Here is a 26,642-nt window from a genome sequence, read left to right on the forward strand (position 1 = left end):
AGTCATTTTGTCCTTGTACTGTGGTATCATTCTGGGTGATGGCAGGATGTTACTCAGGGCTAGGGTCATACCTGCCTGGGCTACAAGATCGGAGAGCTCCTCCATGTTTCCTTTCATGTAGTCCAGGTAGGTACATCTCAGGTCATTCACACCAACATGAACAATGACAGAGTCATATTTGTACTTGTTGTGGAGTGACCCGAGTGCGTGGGTTATGTGGCGGATCCTGGAACCTGACAGGCGGCTGACAGTAATTTACTCCTTGTTTAGCCTGGTGAGTGGAACATCAGTGTGCCTGACTATAGAGTCACCTATGACTAGAGTGTTGGGTACGTTGCTATGCCTTATGTGCTGTGGTTGAGTGGCACACTGAGTTTGTGGGCTATGTGTCATTTGGGTTGTGTTGGGGGGTGGAGGTTGCTTGCATTTCTGCTTTGGTGGTCTCTGTTGCATGGGCAGATTTTTGTTGAGAGCCTCCGTGAATGTAGGTGTGTGTTTTGTGTTTCTATGTGTGTATTTTGGTGTTGTAGGTTTTGAGGGACTATGTGATGAGTGTGGTGTGGTTCACATGTTTACCCTCTCCTTTGGACTGTTGCTTACTAGTGGAGACATTGTGCTACATTTCATTTTACATCACTTTGTACTTCATGTCCTTCTACGTATCTGTATAACTCAGTGCTTATGTGCTCTTGTTCAGATAAGAATATACTTACAGTTTATAGCAGCCCTGTTTGACATGTCTTGTCTTGCTGTTGCTGTACAATGCTCTTTACTATTCGTCCTGTAGACTCTTCCATCCTTGTAACACACAATTTGTGTTTCATACACTTTTTTAGCAGTGGCATGCATTAATGTGCAAAGTGCTTATTTTAAGACAACAAGCATCATTTGGAAGCATTTTAATATTACATGCCAAATGAGTTCATGCAAGTTGTGTCAAAACAGCTAAACATTTGAGTACTTTAAATCTGATGAATGGATTTAATATTGGGGAATTTGTTTGTACTGGTGAGAATTTTCAGCTCTTCTGGTAACTGCATGGCTAACTTCATGTATATATATTAACGTTCCTTTTCTCTGCTTTTTGCATTTGTACTTATTTGATTATTTATTTTTCATTGGATTATTAGTCATATAACCACTTTATTTAACTTGAAATATGTGTACATAAGCTAGCAACTATAGTAGGACTTGACTGATGCTTATAAAGAGCAATGAATTATATTTAGTTTTATAATAATTATTGCTGGTTAGTTTCACACCTGTTTTGTCTTATACTGTCATCTGATGTTTGCTGCAATATTACAGTTGTGTATTACTGTATATGCTTCTTTTGGAGGTTCCCTCCACTGGTCCCACCTGTAAAATGTCCCTTTGAACAAGCAGAATTCTGGTTAGAAAACTCAATGACTGACTTAAATTATATAAATAAATACACCCAGACATGCATACAAATATACATAGTAACCTACAGACAAATATAAATAGAGATCAAAGGATACCAAGGTGGAACATTGAGTAAGGTGAAATATTGCAGCTCGCTGGGCTCAGTTTCAGAAAAAAAGAAACAGAAAGTGAATATAATAAATTAGAAAAAGAAACCTACACATTTGCAGTGTAATGAGACAGACTGGTCCACCCAGACTGTGATTTGCCAAACATTACATTTTCTACATAAATTATTTTGCACCAAGCTTGCAGCCAAAACAAATGAACAAACATGTACCTCATCGGTCCACATATTAAGTTTTTGATTATTGCTTCCTTTATGAGCAATGTTGTGGCACTATGACAATACACTTAGCATCTTGTTTCATGAAATGTGCCTTAAAGTATCTGGAAACCTGGCAGACTTAGTTGTCACTGATACTGTGACACCAGATACTGATCAGTGGTGGGTGGCAAACATTTTCTCTAAATGTGACATGACAGACTCAGGGTCTTTATACTTAATATTATTCTCCCTTAACGCTTAAAGAAAGTAAAGTTGAATTAAGCAAGGCAGCTGACAAAAAGAACAAACGGCTTAGAAAGGATGTTTGATGTGTATTATAAGTTTGTTAATGGGGTGGGGTGAAGTTGCAGCTCAGTTCTGAGTAGAAATAAAGTCTGTCCACTTGAAGAATATAGATGTATTCACAAAATGTTTTTTTCTGCTACATTTATTGATTCCCAAATAAAGTTTGTTATGGTAAGACAATGATCGAAATGCCACGGTGGTACGGCGGTAGCGTTGTTACCTCATAGCAAGGTTCTCCCATTCGATTCTCGGTGTGGCTTGGGAGTGCCTTCTGTGTGGAGTCTGCATGTCCTCCCCGCGGTTGGGTAGCGTTCGAAAGACATGCGTGCGTAAATGGGTGTGCCTTTGTTGAAGGTTGGGCATCGAGCTGGCACCTCGGCGTTTCATAAAAATCTATTGCCAATCATTAGCAGACCGGAGTTCTGCTGTGGCGACCCCTTACCGGGAAAAAGCCGAAAGACAAACAAACAAACAAACATGGTAAGACAATGATCCAGAAGCTTCTGTACACAAAAACAAGTGCAGCTATATACTTCAGCTACCACGATAGTATAGCTATTACCATCACAAAAGTGCTACATCTAAGAATGAAATTGCCATACATAACCAAAACTAATAACTGCAGTTTATTTTCACCTTTTATATGAGAAACTTACATACCTCTCATGCATTGCTGATCATGGGCAGTTTCTAATTTTCCTGTCCTTACCAAGGAAGTATTTGATGATTTATTTGCTGGAGATAAAAGTGATAGGTTTACATGATTTGAATAATTCTTTAAGTGAATTTCTGGTTATTATGTTTTTATTAACTGGTTACCAGCAAAGCCAGAAGTGCCTTTTGAGGTGTGATTTGAGGGACTGTCTGCTTAAATGACTCAGTTAGAGGCACAATGTACACAGCCTGCAAGTGAGTTATGGGGATAAATCTAAGACTACAACATTTAGATTATTATGTAATGTGCATAGTAATCAGTCTGTCTCAAAGGTTTAGAAATTGCAGAACAGAAATGTGAGTGGTCAATGGGAAATTAACACAAATAATGAAGGAAGATGAAACATATAACATTTTGTGCATTATTATTTACTCTATTTTTCTAAATGCGTCAATCCCTGCGGTCCTTTTACCTTGGAAAGTTTGGGATGGCATTTACAGAGTCTAGGAAAACCTGGCAAGGATATGGAAAACCCTTTTATTCTTCTGTGACTAGTGACACAGAAGCTAAGTTATTCATCACACCACAGAAAAAGTAGAAGGGAACTTTTTTACCAATACCATCCCTAATGTTGCCAACAGCTGAATCCTGCACTGTGAATTCATTGTGAATCTAACTTAGTGATATGAGGAAAAAACACTTTTTCTTTTTCCAATATCAGAAGCATGCATGCAACCTGTTTAGCCACTGGAAGCACAACATGATGGACAAGTAGCTTTACAGCCAGTTAAACCATACATCTTGTTTTGCATCTCAATGATCTGAATGGCTTGTTTATTTTGGAATATATCCTGACTGTTGTGTTTTGGTTTATGGATACTTTACAAATGTAACAAGGCACCTACTGATATGATAGCTGTAATTTTTAGACTATATCTCTGGTGGAGGAGACCCTGGAGAGATGGAGATATGCTCTAGAGAGAAGAGGAATGAAGGTCAGCAGGACTAAGACAGAATATATGTGTATAAATGAGAGGGAGGATAGAGGAATGGTGAGGATGCAAGGAGTAGAGGTGGTGAAGGTGGATGAGTTTAAATACTTGGGATCAATAGTTCAGAGTAATGATGAGTGTGGAAGAGAGGTGAGGAAGAGAGTACAAGCAGGATGGAGTGGGTGGAGAAGAGTGTCAGGAGTGATTTGTGACAGATGAGTACCAGTAAGAGTGAAAGAGAAGGTCTACAAGAGGGTAGTGAGACCAGCTATGTTATATGGATTGGAGACAGTGGCAATGACAAATTCAGAGCTGGATGTGGCACAGTTAAAGATGTTAAGATTTGCACTGGGTGTGACGAGGGTGGACAGGATTAGGAATAAGTATATTAGAGAGTCAGCCTAGGTTGGAAGGTTTGGAGACAAAGCCAGAGAGGTAAGATTACATTGGTTTGGACATGTGCTGAAGAGGGATGCTGAGTATATTGGGAAAAAGATGCTAAGGATGAAGCTACCATGTAACAGGAAAAGAGGAAGGCCTAAGATAAGGTTTATGGATGTGGTGAAAGAGGACATGCAGGTGGTTGGTGTGACAGAGCAAGATGAAGAGGACAGGAAGAAATGGAAACAGATGATCCGCTGTGTCGTCCCCTAATGGGAACAGCCAAAAGAAGATGAATGATCTCTCATTTGTGCTACTTCTAAACATCTGTCTTGGCTATTGCTTAGACTAAGGAACAATTATGGACTGAGTCATGATTTACATAAGTGCAGTCTGTTGGTCTTTCATGTAATCTGCCATAATGTTTTGTGGAACCTGTGATGAGATGTATATTATATGAAATGAATGTCATTCCTATGGATTAAACACGTTGAAACAACTTTCAGTGACAGTGGAGTTTTCACTTTTCTCCTCGTTTTTGTAGTCTTGGAGTAGTTATAGATAACTTTGCAGGTAAGGAAGCTTCTACACACGTGAGGGTAAAAGCAGGTTTATCCACCTTAAAAAAAAAAAGAGTTTTAATCCAAAATATACTGAAAGGTGTTTCAGTGAATTTAATTCAGAAGATTGGGAGTCACTTAACCTGTTGGTAACCTATAGACAAGACTAAACATTCTGCAGACTATAAAGTCATGTGTAGACCCAACACTATGAGTTCTGCCAATCAGAACCTCTTTGAAGATAAAGATAATTCAGCAATCATTTGTAAAAGAAATGGAAAATGATGAATTAGGAAGTACTGCAGCTTGCTTGATATTGGTATATTTATGAGGAAATTCATTTATGCAAAAAAGCATGCAGGCCTTTATATGGTGAAATTGGGAGTGCTGTAATTCCGTCCCTTGTTTTATGGTATTTTGCAAGGTTTTTAGGTATTATGCTGATGCAGTAAGAGGCAAATGAATAAATATGTCTATATATCTTTATTTTAGCCTGAAATCTTGGCCATATGCTTGTACCCATCTGAGTTAAACATGTGGTGTATTAAATGTTTTTGTACTCATTTCATTCCGGACAGTGTAGAATACCTTCTCCCTCATCCCATGAAGTTTGTTCCCCAGTAGGTGCTTATGTTTCCTTGTTTATCCCCATTGCTTGAAACTGGCTTTCAACCATATGCAAGGTGTCATATGAGCAGCAGGAGTTAGCCATACCCCTCATTCTAGGATTGGTGATATGGCACTGATCACTAACTTTCACCCCCTCCCCTCCCTGGTAGTCTCCTGCACCACGTAGAACCACAACCTGAACGCACATCACCATTGTTTTAGTCATAGTTCTGTCAGGCTGGGCCATAGTGAGAGATGCAATATAAGAAATGTTTAACAAATGCCATGAAGAAAGCTAGAATATAAGAATTCTTTGAAAACATTTAAAGTAAAAAAAACGTAATTTACCCTTTTAATGTTATTTTTGTTTTCCTCCTATTAGGTTCATAGGTTCATAGGTAGGTACTAGGCTATTGGCCCAAGGCCCTAAGTAAGCCTAGCCAACAAGGTTCCATGGCTTATGCCACCCAAGAAAGTTATTTTCCTATGCCTCTGTCGGGAAGAGCAACAGAAGTGATCCCTGGGGTGTATTTCCTATTTCCCATCCACTCAAAGATTTTTCTTGAATAGTGCTAATGAGGAACTTTGCTTGACATAGATGGGAAGCTTGTTCCAGAGTATGGGAAATCTCTAGGACAGGAATCTATCCCTCCAGTATGTCTTGTTTATTGTGGTGGTAAGGTTTAGGTCCCTAGAGCATGTAGCTTGGAGGGATTGGGATTTCGTCAGGTGTAGCATGTCCAACAGCTCTGGGTTTGACATAGTTTTATATGTTAGGCAGAGATCTCCTTGGCGTAGGTGATATGCTACAGAGTAAAGCTGGAGTTTTTTGTGACGGTCAGTGTTGGGCATCTGTTTGAGGCCAGTAATCCTCTTTGTGAGGTACTTCTGTGGCCTTTTCAGCTGCTGCAGATGTCTTGTGAGGTACATTCCAAAAGGGGTGTTGTACTCTACAATGGGTCTAATGAATGCCAAGTAGAGGGGAACAATGACCTCTTTTTTCCTGGATGAGAACCCTTTTGTGATGAGGTGTGCCACACAGAAGGATTTCCTGACTACTGTGGCAATGTGATTATCAAAGGAGACACTACTGTCCACCTGGGTCCCAAGGTCTCTTATCACACATTTGGCATTAAGCAGACTGTCATTTATGTGGTAGTTCATGGGTACAGAGTTTTTACCAAAGGGGATGATAATGCACTTTTTGGCATTGAGCTGGAGGCCATGCCTCTGACACCAGGCATTTGTCTCAGTGAGGTCCTTCTGTAGGATGTCCACATCATTTGGGTACTTGACTATGGCTCCTAGTTTGCAGTCATCTGTGAACTTCATTAGCCAGAGGCCTTCTGTGTTAGCCCATACTTCAGAGAAGTAGATACCAAACAGGAGAGGTCCCAGGACTGAACCCTGTGGTACTCCACTTGTCACTGGTTTGAAGTCAGATTTGGAGTCTGCATCTTTTTCAGTGTGGGTTCTATCAGTGAGCCAGTTGGCAACCCATCTTGTGACGTAGGGATTTATACCTAGTTTAGTGAGTTTAGCTAGAATTCCAGAATGGGGGATGGTGTTGATAGCCCTGGTGAGGTCAAGATAGTCTGTGTGAACCACCTTACCCTCGTCTACGGCTTTGGTGACTGCCTCTAAGAAGCTGATCAGGTTCAGAAGGCATGATATACCTTTCACAAATCCAAACTGGGTGGGGTCCAGAGTTTGGAGGTTACCAATGTCTTTGTTTATGAGTTCCACGATGATACGTTCTATGGCCTTGCAGACCAGGCTTGTCAGGCTAATAGGGCGATAGTTCCCAGGATCAGTGGTGGCTCCCCCTTTGTGGAGTGGGATAACTGTTGCTGTGTGCTGTTCAGTGGGCACAAAGCCTGACATGAGACTATGATTGAACATGGTGCTTAGGTGGGGGCCAGTTTGTTCTGAAGTTCATGTAAAATGCAGCCTGGGATGTTGTCCGGTCCCATGGATGCTGTGTTTTTGGTTTTAGAGAGTGCAGCTTTTACCTGCATAGATGTGATTACAGGGACTCTGCATTCTTCCTGTATGGATATGGGCTCTTTACGGGGTGAGAGGGGGGTAAAGTTAACAATGAACCTATCTGCCAGGATGTTGGCAATATCAGTTGGTTCTGTAATTTTCGTGCCATTGTGCTTTAGCTCAGAGCAGATCTGGGTGTTGCCATTGAGATTTTTGACATAGCTATAGAATGCTTTGTGGTTGCCCTTAGAATCAGTGGTGATTTTGTTTTTGTAGCTAGCTTTGGAGGATCTTATAAGGGATCTCAGCTTCTTACTGAGGCTGACCAGGGAGCTCCTCCACTCATGGGATTTTACTCTCTTTTGCAACAGTTTCTTCCTTCTGTTGTAGAGTTTGTTTATGGCAGGGGACCACCAGATTGGCTTCATTTTTTTGGAGGATAGTGTCTTGGTTCTGTTTGGGATAGCACGATCCATGCACTCATGTAAGTGCTTATAAAGTGCATTTGTGTAGGATTCAGCAGTTGTAACTGTATTGCCCATCTGCATGGGTGTCATGAAGTTCACCACTTCTGTCTTAAGAAGCATGAAGTTGGCTTTGGAGACATTTTTTACCATGGTTTCCTTAATGGTGGATGGGGGAGGGATTCAGATATCTAGGGTGATTAGCTTATGGTCAGATCTGACCAACGAGGATTTGATTTCAGGTGTGGAACACCAGTCACTCATGCTAGTAATGACTAGGTCTAGGATATTGTTGCCCCTGGTAGGGGTGTGGATAAGTTGATCCAGGGCATTGGCATTTATAAATTCCAGAAAGCGTTGAGCGAAGTAGCTGGTACATGAGTAGTTTTCCCAGTTAAAGGTGGGGTAGTTGAAATCGCCCATTATTAGGGTGTTTGGTTGAACCCTAATATTTTCCAGTATATCAAGAAAAGAGGAGTTGGAATCCTGGGGCATGGTGGAGGATCTGTAGCAAGCTACAATTTGGATTGCAGTTTTCTCAGAGTTAGTTGCACTTGGATAACCTCGGGTGCATTATGCTGCACAACTAGCCTGGAGGTGTGGATATCCTTAATGAATATGGACACACCTCCGCCTTTGGTGTTCTGGTCCAGGTTGGATGGCTGAAAAGTGTGTTATGAGTTATAGCCTGGTAATGCAGGGGTGCTCTCTAGAGCCTTGAACCAGGTCTCAGTCACTGCACAGATATCAATGTTCTCCATTTTAAGGAGTGCCTAGAGTGAGTGCATTTTGAGATTTAGACTTCTAGCACTGAGTAGGATTACCCTCACTTTTTGTTTGACTGTTCCTGTTACGGTGGTGAATTTGTCATTTGAACCTTGCCTAAGAAAGGCACTATAGGGGAGGCAAGACCCTTAGCCAGTATCCAGAATCCCAGGGTCGACAGGTGAAGGTCATCTCTGGCAAAGCATTGTGGTTTGTCGACCATGTTGTCCCAGGCAGACAGATACTAGATCCCCTTAGAATGACACCAGAAGCTTAGCCAATTGTTGAAGTCAGTCATTTTGTTCTTGTACTGCAGTATCAATCTGGGTGATGGCAGAATGCTTCTCAGGTCTAGGGTCATACCTGCCTGGGCTACAAGATCGGAGAACTTTTCCATGTCTCTTTTCATGTAGTCCAGGGAGGTACATCTCAGGTTGTTCACACCAACATGGACAATGAAAGAGTCATATTTGTACTTGTTGTGGAGTGACCTGAGTGTGTGGGTTATGTGGCAGATCCTGGCACCCGACAGGCAGCTGACACTAACCTTCTCCTTGTTTAGCCTGATGAGTGGGACATCAGTGTACCTGACTATAGAGTCACCTATGATTAGTGTGTTGGATACGTTGTTTTGCCTTATGGGCTGTGGTTTATTGGCACACTGAGTCTGTGGGCTATGTGTCATTTTGGTTGTGTTGGGGGGGTGGAGGTTGCTTGCGTTTCTGCTTTGGAGGTCTCTGTTGCTTGAGCAGATTATTATTGAGAGCCTCTGCAAATGTTTTTGTGTTTCTATGTGTGGATTTTGGTGGTGTAGGTTTAGTGGGACTATGCGATGAGTGTGGTGTGGTGCAAGTGATTACCTTCTCCTCTTGACTGACAAGTTTAGTCTTGGATGGAGAGAGCTTTACCTCCAGTTTGGCTAGATATGTGCATCTGTCACAGGTTGTGGTGTTGGGTGGTAGGAGGAGAGGGTTGTCTGTGTACATGAGGCAATTGCTACATTGCCCCAAGATGCCCAGATTCATCAGATAGATAGGAGAGAACACTGGGAGCTGACCCTTGGACATGCCTGAATAAAAAACTACTTTCCTCTAAACAAGTGAGGTAGGTGAGTATAAGAGCTGTTTTTTCTCTAAGCAAGTGAGGAAAGTAAGTACAAAAATTGTTTTTCTCTAGGTAAAGAGGAAGGTTGAGTGGTGTACTAATTTGTAGCTTATTTAATGCTAACAACGTGTTCTGAACAAGTGCTGAGCACAAATAAGCAAATTCAAGTACTAAAACTAAGAATCTGTATCTGGACCTTGTGGTAGATAGGCTACCTAATGCTTACCACTCCCACTGATAAGCTAGAATGCTTCTCTCCATCATAGAAAGGCTTGGGGGGGCTCAGGAACTTACAAACAGTCCTGGATACAGAAAATCTGTATCTGAACTAGACTAGTTACAGGAAAGGTGGGAAACAAGCGCAAATGCAGGCTTTTAAACCAGAAAGTTGAAAGAGATGGAAAAACTGCCCAAATGGCCAATAAACTACAATTTCTGGGCCAGAAACCACTCTTGTGGTAGATAGGCTACCTAGTGCTCACCACTCCCACTGATAAGCTGGAAGGCTTCCCTCCAACACAGAAAGGCTTATGGGGCTCAGAAGCCTACAAACAATCCTGGATACAGCAAATCTGTATCTGGACTAGACTAGTTACAGGAAAGGTGGCAACAAGCACAAATGCAGGCTTTTAAACCAGAAAGTTGAATTTGATGGAAAAACTGCCAAACGGCCAATAAACTTTTAAAAAGTAATAAAAAGACATTACAGGGCAGTCTTTACTTCTTCATGTTTAGATGTGATACTATTCTAACAAGCTGCATACAATGCCATCACATAAACCAAGATTTTTCAGACAGGTAAGTGTCCACCAATTTAGTATGTCCTTTCAACTACCTTCTGGATACGTTTCATATGCTACCCTGTCAACAGCGTATTTCTTTTTTTTTCTCCCTTCCAAAATATCTTATCCATGAAGTTTTATATTTTAAATTTGCCCTTACTTTCTGAGTGAGACATAAGTCATAGGCAGTGTATTGTGTGATTGCTGATGTGTTGTTCTTATGATTTGTACTAAAAGATCAAGGTTGCAGTATCTTGAGGATTTCTTTGGGGATTTCTCTATATTTCAGGAACAGAATCTTCAAGTATTTTATATGCTAAGATAAGTAGCAGGGTTTGGGGGTACGTGTGTGTCAACTTTCTTCCCTAACACTTCTAAAGTGACTTTATAGTTATGAAGTTTGTTTTAGAAATCTTGCGGTTTTGTGACTACTGTTATGAATGCTGATCACATAAAAGTTGTATTTCTGCTATGGAACCTAGCTTCTGATGCTATCATTACTTCTGGAGGGCTGCTATAATCACTCACTGCCTTTGCCATAAAACAATACTTCTCCATGTTTCACATTATTATCAACTCACTATGTCCAAATTATGCCCTGTTATTGCAATATCTGTCATGTGGAAGAGTAGACTGACTTAGATTCTGTTGCTTTCTCAGTATTATAGCTAGGGTAGAGAAAAAGGGCATGGCTGCCTCAGGTAAGAACTGTTTAGTGGCATGATAGGCATTGTCAGCTGGGTGTGAGTGTAGTAGTATTTCTGACAATCATTTAAGCAGCTGTGGTGGGCATCTCTGCTGCTTAAATGAATTAGCTTATTTGCTTTTGAATTGTATATTTGTGTGTGTGTGTGTGTGTGTGTGTGTGTGTGTGTGTGTGTGTGTGTGTGTGTGTGTGTGTGTGTGTGTGTGTGTGTGTGTGTGTGTGTGTATGTGTGTCTACTGGAGCAGGGAAATAGTATAGCTCTATACTCCTTTTAGTAGTGTTTAGTTTATTTGGGGTCTCTCTGCTTTGGGAAGGACCCCCCCCCCCTTTTTTTTGGATGTCAACTTGAGGGAGGTGCTAGTCTGGGGATAGCCCAGTGCACTAGTTGACCTAGCTACATGTCTGTGATTTCTTTCAGAAACTTCATTGTTTCCATTTCCTTGAGAAACATTAATGTGTCTATCATATCTCCTCTTTGTGTCCATTCAGCAGGGCTGCAAACATTAGCAACTTTAGCTGTTTTTCTTTTAACATGCCTTCTAATGAAAACAATGCACTGTTTTTATTAACTTTCTCACTTTTTCTGTCTATTCTCTGCTGACAATGGCTATTTCAAATCTGCATACATTGCTACGCATGGAGTAGTGCCAGCTGTCTTTGCAGAGGAATCATAGTCTCCCTACTGAGAAGTTGGCACTCGAAATGCTGAGATGCTGAGTGCTGACAAGACAAAAAAACACAGAAGTGTGAATTTGAAAAATCACACTTCTCCTTAGAACTTCTTTTTGCAAGGGGGCAAGTCCCTCTGTGCCCCCAACACCTGAATGTGTATATATACCAAATACAAGATCACTAGACCTCAAAGAAAAGTGGATATTCTGAGAAATGGCAACTTGGACTTAATATATACAAGTCCATTCTTTCGGACATTCAGTCAAAGTATTTCAAGCTCATTCTAGTGGGTCCTGACATTTGAAATGGTTACCGGAATCATAACTGTTTTTTTCCTGCCTTTTCATTTTTGGATAGTAACCAAATTTAGATCACTTGGAGAGTAATTGATGCTACTGTACGTCATCACTGTCATTAGGCCATTTATCCCCATTAAGAGTAATCTAATGCTGGTATGCTAGACGTACCCTGTAAACAAGTCAGGTACTTCACGCATATTAACCCAGTGCAGTTATACATGGATATCATGTGTAGTTCCTTGACACCTCTGTTCATCTGGTTCTTCAGATTGTGTTTTTATCCCATTCTTCTCATATCACATTAGACATCATCTGTGAACTGCAAGCAAGTACTATAACTTTTTTACTTTTTTAACCATCTTTCATTTTGATTCTTGTTCTGGATTTCCTTCATCCATCACCATTACTATTTTAGTCCCGCAGCTCTGTAATCTGTTTTCTGGAGAGATCTGAGGTGGTATTTATATAGATTATGGACATTTCATTGGTCACTGGAGTAATTCCACTATTGTTTTTGCCAATAATTTATTTGACATATGATTACCCGAAAAGTCAGACTGGGTAGAAGCCTATTTTCAGCACATGCCCGGTGAGAAAAGCTCCAAATTATTACAAAACATTCTGAGAACAATTTTACAATCTTCAAAAATACAACAAAAACATCTGCAACAAATTAGAAATAATATAAACATTGGTTAAGAATCAATGCAGGTTATATGGCAATCATTTAATATTTAAAGGAAAGTTAGTCTAATACAATCAGGAAATGCAATATGAAGTGAGGGAAAAACAGGCTTATGGTAGATTTAGAGAGAATGTCAGAGAAAAGGTACTTGTTCACATTTAAGGATATAGTTTATCATGGTTTTGAGCAAAAACAGAGCCAGATTTTAGTTAGGAAGTCTTTCAAAGTGGTTTTGAAAGATGGGACGGAGGGTATTGACCTGATGGATACAGATAAGGAGTATCAGGCCTTAGGAACCTTTTCTAGATAGACAGGAGTTTGAGTTTTTGACCACTGGATCACAATGACCAACTGGGAACACAGTTGTGTAGAATGTATTTATGTGCTGGACAGGCAGATGGATGCTGGATAATTTTATAGTTGGTAAGAAGCTGTGTATATGTTATTTGATGAGGCAGTTCTAACCTTCTGAAAAGGGTATTTGCTGCAAATTTAGTAACTTTGTTATAGCATCATTTAAGTTTTAATTTTTGTGAAGCCTAGAGTTTAGTAAGGATGGGAACACCATAAAGAAGTGTGGGGAGGAGATAAGTAGTGGAAAGTGTAGTTTAAGTTGTGTTAGTGAGAAAGTTTTTGGCTCTGTAAAGCATCCCTAGTTTTTGATTCATTTTTCTGATGTCATTTTGTATATGCAGGTCAACTGTAAACTTACCATCCACTATGACCCCTAATAATATGTTATGAAAAGTGACTTCAATAGTTGTATTATCAAAAGAGGGGACTTTAATTTTTTTTTTTTTGTATGAGAGAGGGTTTGGAGGAAAAAAGTAGTAGTTTGGTCTTTGGGTTGAGCATGAGTTGTGAGTTACAAAGCCATGTTTCAGAGCTGTTAAAGCTTCCTGAGTAATTGACCTATTGGTATCTGATACCTATTGGAGAAAGAGCTTTTGAACCACAGAAGAGTGTGCTGAGAGAGATCTAGTGAGGAAATCTGAAGTAGAAGTTTGCTGTGACAGACTGTCTCAAAGGCTTAAGACAAGTTTAGAAATAAGGAGGACACTAGTTTGCTGTTATCTCTAGCTTTATTGTCAGTATCTATATAGGTTAGAAGAGCAGCACTAGTATTATGGGAGGTACGAAAGCTATGTTGTATGTGATAGGAGTTCTTCCTGCAGGAGATAGTCTACCAGTTGTTTTTAAATACATTTTTCAAGTATTTTAGGGGAAATAAGATGGCTATAGGTCTAATGTTATTAATGTCTGTTGAATTTCCTCCTTTGAGCAGAGGGATAATGTGTGACTTTTTTACAGAGAGGGAGGGAATGTGGGTTTCCTGGATTGACCTATTTATATGGATTGAGACAGGACAACAATGCTGTTGGCTGTTATTTTAGGTACTCTCTTGGAAGGTCATCAGCTGAAGAAGAGCACAGTTTAATTTTGTTCAACAGTTTTGTACAGGATGCAGGCACAGGTTTGAAGATGTAAGTGGATGGTGTGATAAATGGCTTTTGGGCAGGGCTGGGATTAGATGTTGACGAATCCTTGGTTAGAGATGCTATAATATCTATAAAATAAGAGTTGAAAATGTATTGCAGTTTTGAGTGGTGAGTTATCGGAAAAGGGGGTTGGGTTGAATTTTTGACAAGGATGTAAGATTTCTGTAATGGATGTTCAAAATCTTTTAGGGCTGTATTTAGTATTATTCTGAAAGTTATTATAGTACAGTTTTTGTCTTCATTCATTTGCTTTTTAGTATGATCGCAAAGCATCCTGAAGTTTTCAGATATTGTGTTTTATATTGTTGCCATTCTTTCAACGCATTTTCTCCATCCTGCATTAGCATTCTACCCTTTGAGGACAGTGAAATTACATTATTTGTTTTAGTCTTTTTCTTGTAGGAGGTGCAAGCCTATTTAGGATATTTAGAAAAGTTGTACTGAACTCATTTACAGCATCATCTAAGGGGAAGATTTTTAGGAAGTTCGATAGACAATAGTGGAGCTTTATCCCCAGGCCTCCACTGAAAACAGGATCTGTGGAACCTAGTAGGACTTTCCCGGTCAACAAATGTTAAATAAATAAATAAATAAAGTAACGGGCATTTCTGAGTTAAACATGAAAAGATTGCATGTTATTTTATAAATATGCTGTTTAACTGGATGTGTAAGATATCTAGTCATATAGACTGGGAGATGATCACAGAGAGACTGACATTGTACTTGTGGTAGAGTAATTGCTAGGGTCTGATACTAGGATCTAGTCAACTAGGGAATATGATGTCTTATGATAATGTGTGGGGCTATTAATTAGTTGTGTGAAACCATATATGTTCATGCTAGATGTAGGGAGGTTAGAGTATATGTTCAACCAAATGACATTCACATCCCCTAGTAGTATTTATTCTTGTAGAAATGTTATGGATGTCCAGTGTAGGACAGCTTCTAGTATACGTGCATTGTCACCAGGCGTTATGTAAAAGGCAGTAATACAGATTTGTTTATAATTGTTTACTTTGAGAAAAGCAATAAGAAGCTCTGCCACGGCTTATTTAAGATTGTCTCAGGCTATCACCAACTCACGCAGATGAGACAATAGTTTACTGTTTTGTCTGACTGATGTCACCTGAGGAGTGCAGCATTTCCTCAAATAGTAAACCCAGTGTCAAATCTTCATCTACCACTAGGTCTAGACATAGAACCTATGGACTTCTAAACTTCAAGGAATCAAAATGGAATATACAGATGGTTGATCCACTAAAAGTGCGACTTTTTTTTCCCTTTTCCGATTCTTGCTCCTTTCATAATATCTAAATTTGCTGTCTTATCATTTTGTTATAATTTATTACTGAATTAAATACTTCCTTCTTCCACTTATCTGATGTGTGAACTTAGCTCCCCCATTTGCTTATATTGCTCTTTTTTAATTTTTATCAACATCTCTTCTTTGTAATGTTGCAGTGCCTCCCAAGTTGCCTTTAATACTTTTAATACTTTTTAATACCGAGGCAGTGTTCTTCCAGCAGCCACTCAGTTTACAATAACACTAATGTTATTCTACCACACCTCTCTGTCACGCCTCATACTGACTTAATGGTAGCTTTTCTATGTATCCTTGGCTTTTTCACGTGTATACTAAACTATTTGTGCTATAGCTTTGACATGCAAAATACTCATCCAGAGTTCCAAGACCTGTTGAGTTTTAGTGCAAGGAAATCTGAAGAAAATGCATTAAGAAACACCCCCCTGCTCATCCACCAAAGCATAACGTTTTGGTAGGGCAGTGAAAATAATATGCACCAATCAAGAAAGTACCCCTAGCATATCATCCTTTATGACCTTACCACATGCAGCAGTGTAGCAAGACAGTGGTTAATGCAGCCTGACAATGGCATGGACAGGTAAGGATGTAGCCAGAGAAGCCATAGAAACTAAGTATAGCAGTATTTATCTCCTAGAGCAGGGGAGTACAAAGTGAAGCTATATTACAGACATAAACTTCTTTACAAAGAGCAGTGAAGTTGCAGAAACTCTTGAAGTTCTTAGAAACTTATGAGCCATCTTTTAGATGCATAGAATAACATTTGCAGGTTAATGATTCCCAAGAAACAGGCTGATGTTTGTTCAAAAAATTGTATTCCTTATAGACAACTGAAGGTCCTTATCTGAGGCAGTCTTATAGCTTGAATGAATCACAGAGTTTAAAAATCAGTATAAACAAACATAATGTAATTTTGGAGGTCAACAGCAAAGATACATTTCTTTAAAGAAAAAATGTGGTGGACTTAAAAGATAATATAAGAGCTGAGGGTCTTTTTCCCAGCTAACATTGCCTTGCTTGGATCCTAATAACATATGTTAAAATAACTTTGACATGAGGATATATTTGATTTATGATAAAAATATTGAAATACTGTGGCATTATATAAAAACCTTCTACTATTGTAAGAGATTAGTAAACCACATCTACACTATATAGTATTATATGGATGATTTTAAAACAAAGTCAGAAGCAGTAACATTATATAGCAATGATGCTATATATGGAAAATATGGAACAATTCTCTTGTGCCACATATAGATCCTGCAAAACTGATATTCTGGGCAATTGCCAAAGCCAAGAATAGCAGCACATTTTCCTAGGAAAAATATTCATAGAAGAGGAACATATTTCAATATATCAGATAATTCAAATCTTTCTTCTTCAGAGAAGCTCTGAACAATACAACTAGCCACTTTCAATGCTTTTTGGCTGCCATAAATGCTGTCACAGATCCCAACAACTGAAATTTACCTGCAGGTCTCTGGATAATAGCTCTTTGAAAAACACTGAACAATCTGAAATTGCAAGTGTGAACAAAATGTATTTATAACTCCTCTTCAGACATCACTGACTGAAAAAAGAGAACCACCAGGCCAACCTTTGTTCTTCAGGATTGCGTAACCTGCTGAGATGCACAGGCCTATCTCTAGTACACAATTTTGTTTGCTTCCCTCCTTGTGTACCTTCCAGCAGCCCAGCTTTTGCTCTGTGCTGTTATTGCTCTTAACTTTATTGTCCCTGGTATTAATCCTAGAAATGGGATCATCTTGGTCCTAGTCAGGTTGTAAAGGTGATAGGGAGACACCAAGCAGGTTGTCTAGTAGTATCATGAATGCTGCTGTATGTGTATATGTGTTGGAAGGGGGGATTTCCTATGATGTTCTTTCTGGGTGGAGAACACATGTTATGCATATCACTGCAAACAAAGTTTTCAGCTCTGGCCTTACCTCCTAATGCCCAATTTAACGGCAATGATTGAGTGATTGTGGCACCCCCCCCATCATTAGAGGGTGCAAAATTACAGACAGAAGCCCCTCTCCTCTCTCATGAAATGGGAGCGCCAACAAAATGCTGCTTTTTCTCACACTCCATGACTATCTAATCGGCCTTGGTTTGTCTTGTTCAGAGGCAGGGCTCCATTCATCTTTCCTATGGAGCCGGGCACACAGCTCTGTCTCTAGAATGTTAGGCAATGTTTAACCAGCCAATCAAATCCTAACACAAAAGTCTTATGCTCTGTTTTTATATTGACAGATTATCTTCATGCTTTCCAAAGCTAAGAGTATAAACAGAAGAAATATTTACCTTCAGTTCCATTTCATAGTGCAGCATTTCACCAACAGCTGGGAAATGCTTTTTTGTAGTATTTATATGTGAGAACTTTCAGTCCATCTCCCTACTTCACACATTTACTAAAGCCATCAAAAGACCTATAATCTCAAAATTTACTTTTAGTTAAGAAAACGTAAAATTTACTATGCAAGGGAACATGGGTTCAGACATTGTCACAACCCACTGACTGCATATCCTACTTTTTCTAAATGTATACATGAAACTCATAATTCTGTGCTCTTTTTAAAATATGTGCTTTGAGTTGTTAATGGCTTCTGATATGGTTCAGTATGCATTCTTATTGGGTCTATATTAGATCAGCGAATGCTTAAACAAGTGAACGCTGATTGATTGACCTTATTTTAGTGAAAGTGAGAAATATCGAAGCAGCAGAAACTCAAATTTTTTCCTATGGAAAGAATTTGGTTGTCTGTTTCTGTTGCTTCAGTATCTTCAGTGCTGTGGTGGAAAGTTATGGGTCAGATTCAAGTAAGTGTGCGATTGTGTGGATGTGAGTGTTAGGGTGGTTTAGGTGAGTTAGGGTTAGGGCTCGGTTTAGGTATGTGTGCGATTGTGTGGACATGAGGGTTAGGGCGGATTTAGGTGAGTTAGGGTTAGGGAGCGGGTGAGGTGAGTGTGCGATAGTGATGGACCTTAGGGTTAGGGTTTTGGTTAAGGTAAGTGGATAGTTAGTGGTGTTTGCATAGTTTAGTGTAGGGTTAGGTGTCAGATTTTAGGTGTATGTGTGTGGATTTCTGTTTGTTTGGTGTGCTTGTGCTGTGTGTATGTGTTTTGGATCAGCAATTTTTTTCCCCTAGGAAAAAAAATCGCTGATCTGACAGTTCGAGATTGTAAGCATTCGCTTACATAAGTTTGATCAATCAGCGTTCGTTTTTTTAAGCATTCGCTGATATAATATAGACCCTTCTTATTTGGTTAGCTAATTATTATTATTTACTTTTACCTGGTGGTGCCAACTTCCACCATCTGCCAGTGTGGTAGAACCAGAGGAATTCATCATTACACTTCCTTGACTTTGCTATTTTAACATCTGTTGTATGCTGACAGTCATTTATCACTCGCCGTAATAAATACAAGGATTCAACAGTTCCTTTCCAAGAGATGCTAGACTTGAAATACCTCAGCATTATTTTTGCCTGAGCCCAGTTCCTCTCTGCCATCACCCCCTTGAATTTACGCAAAGAGTTGAGCAGATGAATGGAGATAACTGGAAAGGTATCATCTTTCCCTTATTTTTGTTACCATAAAGAGTATGCACTGCTAATTCTTTTCTTTATGCTGTGACATACTTTTAATAGTTCTGCTCAAAATTTGTAATAAAAATAACTCAACAGATTTCTCTATTCCAACAACCAATCTTTCATGCAGGCTTTCTCATGGCTGAAAACAATGTAAAACCCATGAAGGCGTGATGTGCCACACTTGTATGTCTAATATAGTGACTAAAATGCTACTGAATATGTTCCCCATTCATACCAGCTTGATGTGGTCATGAGATGGCAAACAGATTCTATTGCATATGAAAAACTGAGGGGGCTACAAAGAGGGAAAACAAAATAAGAAAGAATTGCTCAATGCAAAAAGTAAGGAAATTTCCAGTCATTGTGCTGAGTGCATTTGCCCAAGTTAGTGCTTTGCTACCTAAAGTGGCTGCTGTGCCATTTAGTATTTTGTATTATTTTACTAGCATTTTCTCTAACACAGCTCCCACTTCTCATTTTTTGCCACGTTCACTTTTTGGGTTGTCCCACTGATGCTTCGCTCCCCTTCCACACCAACATACTGATGTAACCCTGTCATACTGTGTATCATACCTTATATTTTCAAGTCAAATTAAGCCTCATTCTTAGAGCCTGATGATTGCTTTTTTTCCTCTGATAGTTTATGACTTCCATTAACTACCATGCTCTGCAACTACTTTTCCTGTACTAAACACCTGAAAACCAGGATGATGGCTATGAGCATGAAGAACTATAATATTTTCATTCTTTAGCCACTTTCATTTTGGTCCCCCCGTTTTTTGGGGCATTTTTAAAAAAAAAAATTTCTGGGGGGGGTTGGGGGGAAAACCCCCTTGATCCAAAACCCCCTGGGGGGTTTCTGGGGGGAAACGGGGGCTGGTTTGGTTTTTTCCCCTTTTTTCCTTTGGGGGCCCAGTTTGGCCAATTTCTGCCAAAGCGGCCTCCCGTTGACCGGGTGGGACGTCTGGGAGGGACTTCAACTTTGGAAGGTGAAGGAAAGGAATGCGATATCCCTGGATATGATTTGGAGAACCCAGCGGTCCGATGTTATGGACTCCCATGCCGCTAGGTGCCCAACGTCCCCGACTGCCTCCAGAGTAGAGCAGTCGGGCAACCCTCAGGGTTGCTGCGTGGGCCGTTCAGAGAAAGGTTCCCTGGACCCGGTTTCTGGGAGCCCCTCTGCCTCTAGGGCGGCATCCTCCCTGTCCTCCTCTGCCACGGAAGGACTGGTTGTCCGAGCAGGCTGGGACTGCTGCGACTTCGGAACCACATCTTCTTCTGACCCTTTTGGTTCCTAGAATAGGGCCTCTGGGGTGCAGAGAAGCGGATCCCGACGGCAGACAGCATCTTCCCGTCCTTTTCGCTCTGGGTCAACGTCTCGCGAACAGTCTTGCCAAACAGAGCAGAACCATCAAAGGGGCGCTAAACGACGCTTTGAAGGGCTCAGAAAAATCGCAGTGACGGAGCCAGGCCTGACGCCTAGTGACCAGTCCTGTCCCGCAGCTCTAGCGGCCTCCGTTACATGGGAGAGTAGCCGCATAGAAGTATTTGTAACTGACCTAAGAGTGGCCATACGGGTGGAGTGCAGAACTCTGTCCTCCGAAATGGACTCAGGGGGGGATGCAGCGTATTCCTTAATAAGATCTCGCTGCATCCGAATAACATGTGCCAAATAGTTCAGCGCCCTTACCGAGAAGGTCGCCGAACTGAACATCCGCTTCCCCAAGCGGTCCATCATCCGAGACTCCTTGCTCGGTGGGTGGACTGAGGGACTCTCCTGAGCCAGTTCCCTCTTTGTGGCCGCCGCCAACATGGCATCTACCGGAGGCCCCTTACTCCAATGGGTCCGGTCGGATGGCGGACTAAGGATCCTATCCGGTCTTTTGGGAATTGGCTCCACGGTGTCCGGTTCCTTCCACGCCCTGGTGGTAATAAGGTCCACCAGGGGGTCGGCAGGGGGGGACACCCAAGAGGTAGACGGGCCCGTTTCAAATGCCTCCAAGAACACGGACTCGTCCGAGGAAGACTTGGGGGCAGACCACCCCCCCCTTATACGTAGCATTTCCATGATGTCTCCAAAGGAGACATCCTCGGGGGGTGACCGTGGGGAGCCTTCCCCTTCCTCCAAGTCCGTGTCTTCAGTGAGAGACTCAGGAGTCAATGTGCCTCCTTTGCACGTATGCTTGCGAGGGACCTCCTCTGGGGGGCTGTCAGAGGAGTCCTCGCCAGCAGCAATTTGCTCCATAGGAGCAACTTGGGGCACAGAAACGGGCTGTCCCAGGGGCCGGATGGTGGAAGCCTGGCCCAGTGCAGAGGGAGCGCGGGACGGAGCCGGAACAAGTGCCGGGGTCCGGAGACCCTCAACAGAGCCCTCTCCACTACATCAAAAGCGAAGGGGAGCCGACCTCGACCAAAGGATCCGACAATCGCTCCCCTCGGATCCGAAGAGTGGACCGAGCCGCGCCAAGCACCGGATCCGAGGGGACAGTACGCTCCGACACAGACGGGCGCCGGCGAGCACTGATCCCCGGATCCGGCTCAGATCCAGGCTCCGAGGTCGGGTCCGACGCACCGAGGGCAGGGTCGGATCCGGTACCAAGTACTATCGGCGCCGACCCACCCCGGCTCGGCTGCTCGGCTCCAGCTGCTCAACCCGGATAGCGGGTCGGAGAAGGAGCAATAGGCTTAAAAGGGTGTTGAGCTCCCGGAGGGGGAGGCAAGAGCACTCCCATCTGCATCTGGGGCTGGCTGAACCTTCTCCTCATCCGGTCCAGATCAGCATCAGAAAGGCTATGGGTAGATCTCGGCGAGGCTACCGAGGTAGGCCTGGAGTGCCTCCTCGATAGCCTCGACGATCGGGTCTCCTCCTCCTCAGGACCCGGTGAAAACACACAGGGGACCGGAGCCGAAGGAGGAGACCCCGACACGGAGCCGGGAGAAGCCCGCTTGGCTGGCAGGGCCGAAACAGAGGTCTCGGCCCGCCGCTTGTGGTGCTTCTCCCTCCGGTCCTTTTTAGCAGCATCCCTCTCCTCTCCAGAAGCGGGAGGTTGAGTCCCAGGAGCAGGAGGGTGCCACAGGGGAACAACTGTAGCCACAGTAGTCCCGAAGGAGCGGAGGCCGGAGCCGAGTCTGGCGGTAAAGACCCGCCAAGACAAGCTTGGACCTCTCCCTCAGTGCCTGGGGTTGAACCCTGCACATATGGAACAGCCAGATGTGAGATGTTCAACCCCAGACACTTAACACACCGGGTGTGGCCATCAGCCGGTGAGAGCTTATGGCCACACTCGGAGCATTTAGAAAAGATAGATTTTGGCTGATCAGCCATAATCTACAAGCTACTAAAGTAACTTAAAAGTAACTTAAAAGACACACAGGCTTACACACACACTCTACGAACAGCGAGGGGAGGGAAAAAAAATTACTTAATTTAACTCAAACTAAAACTATTAATGAGGGAAACCTAATCTTTCACACAAAAATACACAAAAAATTTAAAACTTTCTGTTTTAACAGGTAAAATACAAGCACTTAGCTGAGAGCAAAGAACCCAAATCCAGTCACCAGCGCGGCAAACGAGATCTGGGGTCATGAGGGTAGAGCAGGGCATTATGGGTGAGGGGAGGAGCTGAGAGCTTGGATCCATAGCTGGAAAACCATGCCGGTTCGGATCCGATATCGGATCCATAACCCACAGGTTGCAGACAAATGAATATCCTACTTCAGATCAGTTGTTTTCCTAATTTTCCTTTCATATTGTATATGTATTTATAGACCATATTCATTAACTTACCTGACTGAAAGAGAGAGAGAGACAGAGAGGGACAGAGATAAAAAAGAAACAGAGAAAGCAGCTGTAATAAATAGTAAAGTACTGCCTGCTTTTAAAGAAGTATAACATTTTCTTTCAAAAATATTTGTTTGACAAGTTTGTGAGTTGTGTATTAAGTCAGCATATCCTGTATTGCACAGGAGGGTGTTACAAAATCCCGGAAAAATTCATACTCATGTACCGGTCAACTATATCTCATACAGTATTTTAAATGACAAATGAAAAAAAAAAACAACTTACATAATGATGCCATCTCTTTTGGTAAGTCAGCAGGGAAACCACGGAAGTAGTTCCCATTGGTCAAAACATCAAATGATGATGATGAGGTCCGGGCAAAGGCAAATGAGTACATTGCGGGAGGAAATCCATTCATGTGTCCCATCTGGCTTGCTGTAGGACAAAGCCTGTCTTTGTTCATTGCCATGACAACTGTCCTGCTGAATCAGATGATATATTTCCTGTAACTGAGATCAATCTTCTTGTTCTTTCTCTGGTCTTTTGGATGGTGCTCGCCAGACCTTCCCAGGCAAAAATAAATTTTGAGCTTATTTCTGGTTTAGCTATCTTCCTAGATAACTGCCATCTTGGATATGAACACTGTAGGCCTTTAACTACCACAATATACAGGGGATATAATTAGTGTGTTTTTGACTGATTTCTTGCTGCTTTTCTTTACTATAAAACAGATTTCTTGTAGTTTTCTTTGGACCAGGAAGTGTTTCACCTAGTTAATAATGTCCGTTATCTGACACAACTTCCTAAAAAATAAGGGAAAAAAAGACATGAATGAGTCAGCTACTGGATACTAGATACATATGCTTTGAGAGTTGCTGTTTTTACACTGAAAAATGTTCTCTCTGTTATACAAATACTGTTACTTTATGTTGAACCATGTATCTTACAAATACTTTCACTTGTTGTGAATTCTGTTGCTGTTGAATTACTTTATATTATAGTGCTGCAATCAAATGATATACTGTGTTATTTTTATTCTCCCAGCCCTGCCACATGCACAGATGCACTTGTTGAACTTTCAGTAGAAGTCAGTTCGACTCATCAAAAAGAAATTGTAGTGAGAATCTGTAACTTTCTTATGAAATACAGTACAGCTCTCTTTACTTTGGGAGCTTGACAGCATCCCATTGCCAAAAAGGAACGAGCCTGGTGCCAAAATAGTGTGTGTTGGCACAGGTCTCTTAAAGTGTGTTCTGTCTTGAAGAAGTGCTGTGCCAAGTAACACAGGTCCAGCTAGATCAGTAGTACTGCCAGACCACCTACTCCAGTTTGTCAGGTTCAGTTACAGAGCGGGTCCTGTGGCTAGTTCAGTAAGATAGACTTCAAAGACAAGGCCCTTTTGGTGATTAATTGCACAGTGCTTGCATTAAATGTATCTTTCACATACAGAGAATTCCTGAGGTGAATGTTTCATAAAGATATAAACTTACTGTATCAAGAAATCTGTATGCATCATGGGAGAAAGGAAAGTTTGAAAAATACAGTATTCATTAGCCCCTCACTCATCTATGGACAAATGAATACAGTATGACTGTAAATTATGTTTGGATACTTTTGGCTTGAATACATGGAATGCTATTACTTCTGCCGTACTGCCTTGACTTCAGTTTCTGTTATGGTATTATAAACAGCAAAACAACATTGCATATTGCTCTCCGTCTTCACAGGCTTGTTTTTCAAACTTGTTGGGTACAATAGGGGAAATATGCTTATGACTTGGCAGGTAACAAGACTTACTGAGACCAGGCTTTCTTGTTACAGGAGACACAATAACTGTGGGAATAGTGCAGCCACACAAGCATTTGTAAGTGATAATGTGTCTAGGTAAAGGAGTGCATATCTTATTACACTTACTACTTTCATAAAACTCACCAAATAGCTGTTACATAATGAAAGAAAACAACACACATGCTGTTGCTGGTGAGTTCTAAGCATTTCAGGCAATGATAAGCCATACAAGCATGCAGCAAACAGCTATCAACATTTTTTTCTGTTAAATTCTAGCAAAAAGTATAAATGGCAACATGTATAAATATTTTAATAAAAATATCTGTAGTCATTTTGCTTATGTTTCTTATCTCCTGATCCAATCCAGTAAAAAGTGCAAGTGACAATGTTGCTCATAAAAAATGTCAGCGTAAAATCATTAACATGCTTTGATACGTAAGCACAATGTTTTAGTTGATGGCCAAAGAGTAAAGGAACTCGGACATAAGCAAATAAAACAAGTAAATTGCAAGTAATTTTGTTTATTATAGTTCCCATTGCACAAAAACGCTGAAAGGTAGTTTTATTAAAAATTAAACACACTGCACTATTCACTCAAGTGTGCATGCTATATGCAAAGCATTACTGGCAACTAAGATATAACGTTTCATGTTGCTGGGCAGTTTTCACAGGTTCCTTGGTTTCTGAAATATTACATAAATATGAAAATTGCAGAATAGTTTTCATAAAGCATAAAGACCACTTTTATCCTCACAATTGCACAAGACAAATGTTAAGTGACAGTAGTAGTTTTATTGATCATATCGTCTTTCACTTGACACTTTGCAGTTTCTGAGAATGCTGATAGCTTTTTTTGTAATGCTAAGCAAATATGAAAGTTTAACATGCTTTGATACGTAAGCACAATGTTTTAGTTGATGGCCAAAGAGTAAAGGAACTCGGACATAAGCAAATAAAAATGCTTATCAAAACATATATTGCTTAGAAATATTAAAGTATATACAGAAAAATATATAAATAAGTATTAAAATTTGTAATGGGGACATCTAACTTAATTTGGCAGGTTGAAGAATTATTACTGAAATACTACTTAAGAATTTAATTTCTTTTACCACTACAACAAATGGAGAAAATCTATTCCTCCTGCAAAAATAGTATACGGAAATCTACACAGGGCCGCTCTTCTTCACGTTCATCATGGAACAACCGCGCATACATAAATAACAACTATACATGGCACTCATTAAATGTAAATGTTTTCCTGTCATGATGACAGCTTTCATGTGATGATGGGCAGTTTTCCTTAACTTCCTACATTTGTGCAATATTAACACAAATGTGGAAATATTTCACATTTTCATAAACATTCCTACAGGGAGGCTAGATTTATATGAGTCCTACATGCTGTGCATATAGTGTCAGTACTGCTTTTGTTCAGCTTGATGTGGCCCGTCACATGGTGTAGTTAAACAACCTGTACATTTAGTAGCTGTGAAGTAGTAACCTACTAAAATTAAGTTGCTAAATGGTGTCTTACCTGTACATTTAGTAGCTGTAAACCTTCACATGATGTAGTTAAACTACCTGTACATTTAGTAGCTGTGAAGTAGTAACCCACTAAAATTAATTGATAAATGGTGTCTTACGTGTACATTTAGTAGCTGTGAAGTAGTAACCTACTAAAATTAAGTTGCTAAATGGTGACTTCAAGTAAACAGAAATTCTGAGACTGACAGTTTTCTAGGAGGCAATACATCTGTGGCTGAAGGCACTAAAAGAAGTGATGATTTAAATAGGGTTAGTAATGTATTGTTAGATCTTGGCCGGAAGACACAGATTACTATAACTTATGAGGCTGACTAATGGTTTTGGATGCAGCACATCTCTATTTTTTTTGCCTTTCATCAGTAAAGTAGAAATATATAATCTGGCTAAGAATACAATTTTCAAAACATTTTGCATCCCTTCCACCCA

The 26,642-nt window shown here is 40.8% G+C and overlaps 1 protein-coding gene across 2 annotated transcripts in view; it reads right to left on the minus strand.

Moving 5' to 3' along the window:
* RARG (retinoic acid receptor gamma) overlaps positions 1-26,642 on the minus strand; it is a 1,508,256-nt gene that overhangs the window by 1,018,182 nt on the left and 463,432 nt on the right. For both annotated transcript variants that reach the window (XM_044083859.1, XM_044083858.1), the window contains one exon: positions 23,166-23,683. In XM_044083859.1, coding sequence (XP_043939794.1) covers positions 23,166-23,349 — 184 coding nt within the window. In that variant the 5' untranslated portion in view covers positions 23,350-23,683. The remainder of the gene's footprint in view (positions 1-23,165; positions 23,684-26,642) is intronic.

The sequence above is a fragment of the Protopterus annectens genome, chromosome 9.part0, assembly GCF_019279795.1.
Source record: "Protopterus annectens isolate FY-2018-M chromosome 9.part0, PAN1.0, whole genome shotgun sequence".
Taxonomy (NCBI): Eukaryota; Metazoa; Chordata; order Ceratodontiformes; family Protopteridae; genus Protopterus; species Protopterus annectens.